Here is an 8,163-nt window from a genome sequence, read left to right on the forward strand (position 1 = left end):
GGTGCAGAGTTAAACAGAGAATTCTCAACTGAGGAATCTCAAATGGCCAAGAAGCACTTAAAATGTTCAACATCCTTTGTCATCAGGGAAAAACAATCAAAACAACCCCAAGATTCCACCTTACACCAATCAGAATGCCTAAGATCAAAAACTCAACTGACAACAGATGCTGGAGAGGATGTGGAGAATGAGGAACACTCCTCCCTTTCTGGTGGGATTGCAAACTGGTACAACCACTGTGGACATCAATCAGGAGGCTCCTCAGAAAATTGGAAATAGTTCATTCTGAAGATCCAGCTATACCATTACTGGGCATATACCCAACAGATGGTCCACCATACCATAAGGACACATGCTTCACTATGTTCATAGCTGCCTTATTTGTAATAGCCAGAACTGGAAATAACCCAGATGTCCCTCAACTGAAGAATGAATATAGAAAAATTGGTTCATTTAAACAATGGAATACTATTCAGCAATTGAAAACAAGGACATCATGAATTTTGCAGGCAAATGGATGGAGCTAGAAAATATCATCCTGAGTGAGGTAACCAATGCGCCAAAGGACATATGTGGTATGTACTGATTGATAAGTGGATATTAGCCCAAAAGGACAGAGTACCTACAATACAACTCACAGTCCATATAAAGCTTACCAAGAAGGAAGGCCCAAGTGTGGATGCTTCAATCTCACTTAGAAGGGGGAAGAAAATAATCACAGGAGGCAGAGAGAGGGAGGGACCTGGTTGGAAGAGGGGAGAGGGAGGCAAAAAGGGGGGTGGACAAAATTAGGTCTGGAAGAAGACAGGACAGAAGCCCAGAGGGCCAGTAGAATGAATAGAACTATGCAGCAGTATGGGGTGGGGAATGGGGGGAACCTCTAGAAAGTCCCAGACACCAGGGATGTGAGAGGCTCCCAAGACCTAATGGGAATGACTGTAGCCAAAATACCCAATAAATGAGAGATAGAACCTAAAGAGACCACCTCCAGTAGATAGATATACATGGCCCCTAGTTGAGGGATCTGGCTACATACCCAACTCAATTTTTTTTTAATCCAGAATTGTCTCTGTCTAAAGGAAATACAGCAACAAAATGGAGCTGAAGAGGATTACAACCCTTTAGTAAGAATGGAAGAGCAACAGTATCAACTGGACCCCTCAGAGCTCCCAGGGACTAAACCACCAACCAAAGAGCATACATAGGTTCATTTGTGGTCCTTGCTACATATGTAGCAGAGGATTGCCTTGTCTGGTCCTGTGGAGACTTGTTGCCTCAGAGAAGAGGGATGTTAGAATTGTGAGGTGGGAGTGGGTGGGTGGGTTGGTGAGCACTCTCTTAGAAGCAAAAGGGGTGATGGGGGGATCGTGGATGGGGGACTGGGAAGTAGGATAACATTTGAAATGTAAATAAATAAAATAATTAATAAAAAAGTATATCACATTTTGAAAAATAAATTTATAAAAAAATAATTTGGTTGATAGGAATGAACACAATAGAGGAGAGAAGCAAGTAATTACCTGACCAAACTCTCCAAGTGATTATTTTCCCACAGTGAACTAATTTCAACAACATATTGCCACATCAACCAAGGAGATCTGGTGTAAGCAGTGAGTCTAGTTTAAGACAATAAGAAATTGCACACTGAATAAAGCAAGAAGAAAGTAGGTGCTCAGAATGCCTTCTTCTAAACTGTAGACTAGCTGGGCAGTGGTGGCGCATACCTTTAATCCCAGCACTTGGGAGGCAGAAGCAGGCAGATTTCTGAGTTTCAGGCCAGCCCCGTCTACAGAGTGAGTTCCAGGATAGCCAGGGCTATACAGAGAAACCTTGTCTCAAAAAAACAAAACAAAACAAACAAAAAACAACCAAACTGTAGACTATAGGCATAAGTCTGTGCTCACAACAGTCCTATTCCTACCCCAGTGAGCACAGTGCAGGCATAACACCTCAGACCCAGCCCTTAGACCAGGACCCATGTACTGATCTTCTGGAACTCTTTAATTTGGAGCCCAGTGTATTGTATCCACCATGCATCTTATAAGCTCCACAGACAGTGAGGAATGAGAATTTACTCAACAAATAGCAGAGCATGAAAATGTCACAGGAAGATGCTTTAGTGCTCATTGTCAAGCCCAATACTGTGAGACATAACCAGGTAGAGGAAATAGCATACATTCCCAATTACAACAGGTCTGCTTCACAAAGTCATGAGACACTGTCTGGATATGATATATATCTGTGAGACTCGAGGGCACATTTTGCTAGGATGATCAACTCAGAGATTTCTGAGGTGAAAATAGGGTTGCTATTCCAACTCCTTCTATATCCTTAAACAGGGCAGATGAGTAAAATGACTACTCCAACCAGTGACTGAAGCAGGTCAGTACAGGGTACTGACTGACCTGCTTTGTGAGGGCAGATGAAAATTCAGTTGAAGATTGTACAGCAACTTTTTCCAGTACTTATTTATATTCATATCATTTTCAGTCAATAAGTACAGCACAATACAACATAACAAAACAAAACAAAAACAAAAACAAAACAGAAACAAAACAGAAAAGAAGCCCATTTATTACAACTACAAGATTTGCTTGGGATTGCTTAATCTGATAAGAAGTGGTTTAATTCAGATTCTCCTTGCATTTCATGAGACACAGTATTTTTCCAAACGATGCATGTGTCAGAAGTGAAGCCTAAAAATAAGAGTTTACCTAGGTATATACTGTTTTGTTCAAATTCAGGCATCCTCAGTTCCTATTGCAGAGTATTCTAATGCCATACAGGGAGCAGGAGAAAATCCATTTCCATGACCCACTACTCATGTGCACATGAGCTATCAAGATTTTTAGAAAATGATGTGTTGGGAAAGGGAGTTTAGAGGGAGAAGACATGAAAATAGTGATGGTAGCAGGTGTGTTATACAACCTCCCAACCTCCCAGCCTCAGGATACCAGGAGGGCTATGTGCAGTGTGTGCAGAGGTGATGGGAAGAGAGCAGATGGAGTGCTTTTTCATAGGGGAGATTCACGATGGGTGAGGAAGGTGTTTTTCCTTCTTCACTCTCACACTCAGGCATTTCCTAACGGCTACCTCTGTGTGTGCATGTGCATGTGTGTGTGTAAAACTCCAAGTATGAGACAGCACAGTCCATTTAGCGTATTTTTATGAAATACACAACAAAGAAATACACAACAAAAAATTGTATGCAGTTAATTTAATAAAATGGAAAGAAATATATGTGAGGTTTCAACGATTGTCTTGCACTTTATAGGTAGAAATAAAGAATCAAGAAAGAAAAGTTATGATTTGCGGTATCAATTGTGTGACCATTGCCAGTTTTCTGCAGTTCTGTGAGCCAAAGATCTTGTGGAGGTTTATGATGACTGTTGACACTCTTCGCTGTTAAATATTATTTCCTGGGGAACCAAAACAAGATGTCTTAAATTTAAGAGTTGTGTCTTAAAAGGCACAGGCTAAAAATCAAAATTTTTGCCAGTATTTTTGTTCATTTTTCTCTTAGCAGTTTTTACAATGTATAATAATTAGTATGTATATTTGTGTGTGGTGTACATGTATACCCACACGTGTGAAGAAGTCAGGGAACAACTGTTGAAAGCTAGTTCTTTCCTTCTGCCTTTACATTAGTGATTTTACAGTGTAAAAAAAGAAAGCAAATTGAAAGTTACCACCATCTCGTTAACATTGGACAGAGTCTCCTCCGTCTGGGCTAGAAAACATTGTTTGAATTCTCTCACAGCCTCTCTCGTCTGAGGTCCGATTATATATGGTTGAACCAAATTCAAATATTCATCCTCAGACACAGATGAGTCAATTGTACTTTTGATAACATCATCTAGAATTCCGCAGCCAGAAGTACCTGGAAAGACATGACATTCACAGATGGAGGTTTGAACTCATTAACACTTACCTATTATAACAATCATGTTCTTGAGTGCAAGGGGAAACACAGATTAGCAATGGTGATGAGGCACTGCCAAACGTGGGACAGAAGATGCAGGCTGTGAAATTCTACTTAGAAATAGCAAACTCTGCCCCTAACATCCTACCTCAACTAAGCCACACCTCATACAACCTTCGCTAACAAGGAAACTGAAGAGAATGCAGGCATGGTAAACACCCTTCATTACTATCTTGAGAACATTATGAAATACGTTCAAATATCCTACAAATATCACATCTTGAATATTATCCACATTGCTGTGTTAACTGTAGCATCTGCATCATAAAGCAACAAAAAGAATCCCTAGTACTTGAAGTGACTCTGCAGTCAGACTAGGAGTGGGAAGGGAAGGAGCTCAGAACTTTGATTCACTTGAACTAGTTCTAGTCATGAGTCTTTAATCTTACTTAAAATTCACTGAGCCCTTCACATTTTTCAACCTGTACCAGGCAAAGTAGGCAATAAAAACAATGTACACTCTACACACCACACTGCATGAGGGCCATTTATAATGATCACGTTCTTTTTTGTGTTTTTAGGGATGGAATTTCTCTGCATAGCCTTGGCTGTCCTGGAACACACTCTGTAGACCAGACTGGCCTTGAACTCAGAGATCTGCCTGCCTCTGCTTCTGAGTGCTGGAATTAAAGATGTGCATCACCACTTCCCAGATGACCACATTTATTTTTAAATTTGTGTTTTAAATTAAAGTATAATTACATCATCTTCCCTTTTCCTTTTCTTCTCTCCAACCCCTCCATCTCTCTCTCTCTCTCTCTCTCTCTCTCTCTCTCTCTCTCTCTCTCTCTCTCTCTCTCTCTCTCTCTCTCTCTCTCCATCCATCTATCTATCGATCTATCTATCCATTTAGTGTTACTTGTATGTATATGATATCAGGGATGATCATGGTATTAGATAACCAATTCAGGAGCTCATTCCTGGGAAGATTATTTCTCCTGCTCTTGGAATTCCTTAGTTGCCTGTAGTTTTTTCCAACAGACAGAGACTAGTAAAGAAAACCATAACTAGGTGAAATTCAGAGAACATCTGATCATAGTATGCCCAGCCCCAATTGGTTCCTGTACTCAAGGCTCAGAGAGCATCCCAGTAGAGCTGCAGAAAGATTGTAAGGACCAAAGGACCAGGAAGTCTGCTCTGAGATAATTTCTTCTAAAATGACAGGGAAGCTTTGCCTATGATACGTCAACATATGGCTGCCCAAACAAAAGCTTTTATTATATAGCCTTCAATATTTTACATATGAATTATGTATTTCAATTATATCCATTCTTCTCTGCTCCCTTTTAGTTCCTCCCAAATCTCCCTCACATCCTTCTCACAACTTCATGTCTTATCCTTCTTTGTTTTAAACATAATATGCTGAGTACGATTAGAGTTGCTCATTTTTCACTGATATAAGGCCATCTGCTGAACCATGGGAAACCTACCATGAGCCACAAACCTGAATAAAATTGACACTTCCTCCCTCAGCAGCCAATCACTTTCCAAACGCTTCTTAGTTAGGGGTGGGGCTCACGACCCTGCCCCTGCCCACATTTAGAGTTTTGACCAGCTTGATCTTGTGGAAGTCCTGGGCAAACAAACACTGCCCCTGTCAGTTCATCAGTACAATCGCCCAGATTTGTCTAAAGACAGCATTTTGCAGCAGTTCTCCCTGACCTCTGGCTCTTACAATCTTTTATGTCCCCCTTTCCACAGTGTTACTGAGTCTTGGAGAGGAAGATATGAGATAGATATCCCAGTTAGGGATGAGTCACTTATTCTTTGTACTTTGATCAGTTTTTTGTGGGAGTACTCTACATTATTCATTACTGGAAGAAACCCTCAGAGAATGCAAGCTGCCCTCTCTATTAGTATGAACACAAAGGACATGGGGATAAAGGACCACTTAAAGAAGCCCTGAGGGCCAACAGAAAGAATGTAAACAGGCAACTTCAGGAAATAGGAGGTTGGGGGACCACCCAGGATGCACCAGAGACCTGGAAGGTGAGAGACTCTTAGGACTCAAATGGAGGAACATTAGATGAAATGCTGTACAGTAGGGAGAGGGAACTTAGAGCCCACCTCCAGCAGGAAGACAGGAAATCCCAAAGTCACATCTCTGACCCATAATTGTTCCTCTCTGAAAGAATTACAAGGATGGAATTACAGGGAGGAGCCTGAGGAAAAGAAGGTCCAGCAACAGGCCCAAAGTGGGATCCATCTCAAGGGGAGGTCCCAAGGCCTGACACTATTACTGAAGTTATAGAGAGCTCACAAAAAGGGATCTATCATGACTGCCCCCCAAAATGCTCAACAAGCAGTTGAAAGAGTCAGATGCAGATATTTGCACACAACCAATGGACACAATCAGCTGACCCCTATTGTTGAATTAGGGAAGGCTGAAAGAAGCTGAGGAGAGGGGCAATCTTGTAGGAGAAGCAGCAGTCTTAATTAATCTGGACCACTGAGATCTCTCAAACAGTGGACCACCAAACAGACAGCATACACCAGCTGATATGAGTCCCCCAACACACATACAGTAGACGACTGCCGGTCTGTGTTCATTCTAGATGATGCACCTAACCCTCAAGAGACTGGAGGCCCCAGGGAATTTAGAGATCAGGTGGGGTGGGGGCTGGGGGTATCCATGTAGAGATGGGGTGGGGTAGGGAGGAGTTGTGAGATGTGGAGGAGTCATAGGGTGGATGGGGGGAAGGGGGAATGGAATATGAAGTGTAAAAATAAATTAAAAATAAAATAAAAAAAAGAATTCAGAACAATCTCTCCTATGTCTGTCACATAATAGTCAAGCTTTTTACCCTGGCATTACATGCTACAGTTGGGAAGCAGCAGCACCATTGGGAAGTTTCCCATTTCCTTTCACAGTCAGAGAGACTCATGAATATCATCCCCTGGGAAACCCATATGGGTCCAGTGTTATGCGATCACACTTATATCATCACCCCTTTCTGCTGAAATATCTCATAATCAAACTTGAGCCTTGCCATGGATTTTAAAAGAGCAGTTTTCAAAATGGGAAGTTTTGTATGGTATTGACACATGACATGTAGCTCCAACAAAGGAATAAAACCCACAATAGAGATACCCTTTTTATTATATTATCTGAACTAATATTGATCCATGAAGTTATTACATCAGACACTTTACGCTAGTGCTCAGGTACAATGACTTCTTCCTGGAAGACACAGTAAAAATGTCCAAAAGCACTCTTCTGTTCTACAGAACTTACCACTGGCATAGCAGCAAATGGGGATGGTGACCAACATGAATAGAACCACCAGCTTCATGTTGAGGCAGCCCTTATGGGTTGGTCTGTTGTCCAAGACAGAAATCAGGAAACTCTCTGGAGTTGACACCTCAGTGTTCTTCTATTTATTGCGCAGGCAACCACCTTAGTCTCATCCAATAAACAAGCACACAAGTCAAATGTTTAATATGGCACTGTACCAGGACACATAAGAGGATGAAGAAGAGCCAAATTTCATTTGAACACCGATTTCATTGAAGAAAGCAAGGAAACAGATTTTTTAGACTCTGGGGGCCATTGTAATGACAAATGGCCACAGCAAAGTGTTGGCAAGTGCTCCTAATGTCCCGTGCCGATTACAGCATTGTGGGTTGATTTTATCATCTGCTGTTCTGATTTTAAGGTGGTCTCATTTCTCCCCTTCTCTTCCTCCCTTCTCCTCATTTTTTTCTCTCCTTATTTGCCTTGTTAATATCATCCCTCATTTTCTTCCTCCTTTGCCTTCCTTCCTGCCCCCCTTTCCTCCCTTACAAACCTCAAGCTGCTTTATTCCTTGTCTGTCATCTGTTGATTTCAGTGGTTGGGGTGAGTGCATTATGGCACACTCGCTCTGCAAGGCAAACTTTCCTTTTGTTAACCATTATTTTGTAAATCCCTTCCACTCTGGGAGGGGGCTTACCAATTTTGACTCATTATTGAAAAGGTCTGGAATCTAAAATCTGCTCCCAAGGTCCTGTCTTTGGGAGAATTATAATACTTTTCTCTCTAAGATTTCTTTTAGACATTGGTAAAAATGGGGGTTTGAATGACACCATAATGAGTTTGTATCAGGATAACAGATACTGTATGTAAAAAAATCTGTCATATTGCTTAGCATAAGACAGTCATTAATAAATGGGAGTTTTTGTGGCTGGAGAGATGGCTCAGC

The 8,163-nt window shown here is 41.4% G+C and overlaps 1 protein-coding gene across 2 annotated transcripts; it reads right to left on the reverse strand.

Moving 5' to 3' along the window:
• Positions 1 to 3,377: 3,377 nt before the first annotated feature.
• Positions 3,378 to 7,275, reverse strand: LOC147000176 (secretoglobin family 2A member 2-like). 2 transcript variants are annotated; one of them, XM_085834238.1, is made up of 3 exons: positions 7,221 to 7,275; positions 3,690 to 3,880; positions 3,378 to 3,419 (listed from the first exon to the last, which is right to left on the reverse strand). In XM_085834238.1, exons 1-3 carry the CDS (start codon positions 7,273 to 7,275, stop codon positions 3,378 to 3,380), a joined length of 288 nt encoding a protein of 95 aa, XP_085690364.1. The 2 variants fall into 2 exon arrangements, with proteins under 2 accessions (XP_085690364.1, XP_085690363.1); XM_085834237.1 differs by having other exon boundaries at positions 7,218 to 7,275.
• Between the last annotated feature and the right edge of the window lie 888 nt (positions 7,276 to 8,163).

The sequence above is a fragment of the Mus caroli genome, unplaced genomic scaffold (assembly GCF_978045245.1).
Source record: "Mus caroli unplaced genomic scaffold, Mus_caroli_1 scaffold_20, whole genome shotgun sequence".
NCBI classification, from domain to species: domain Eukaryota; kingdom Metazoa; phylum Chordata; class Mammalia; order Rodentia; family Muridae; genus Mus; species Mus caroli.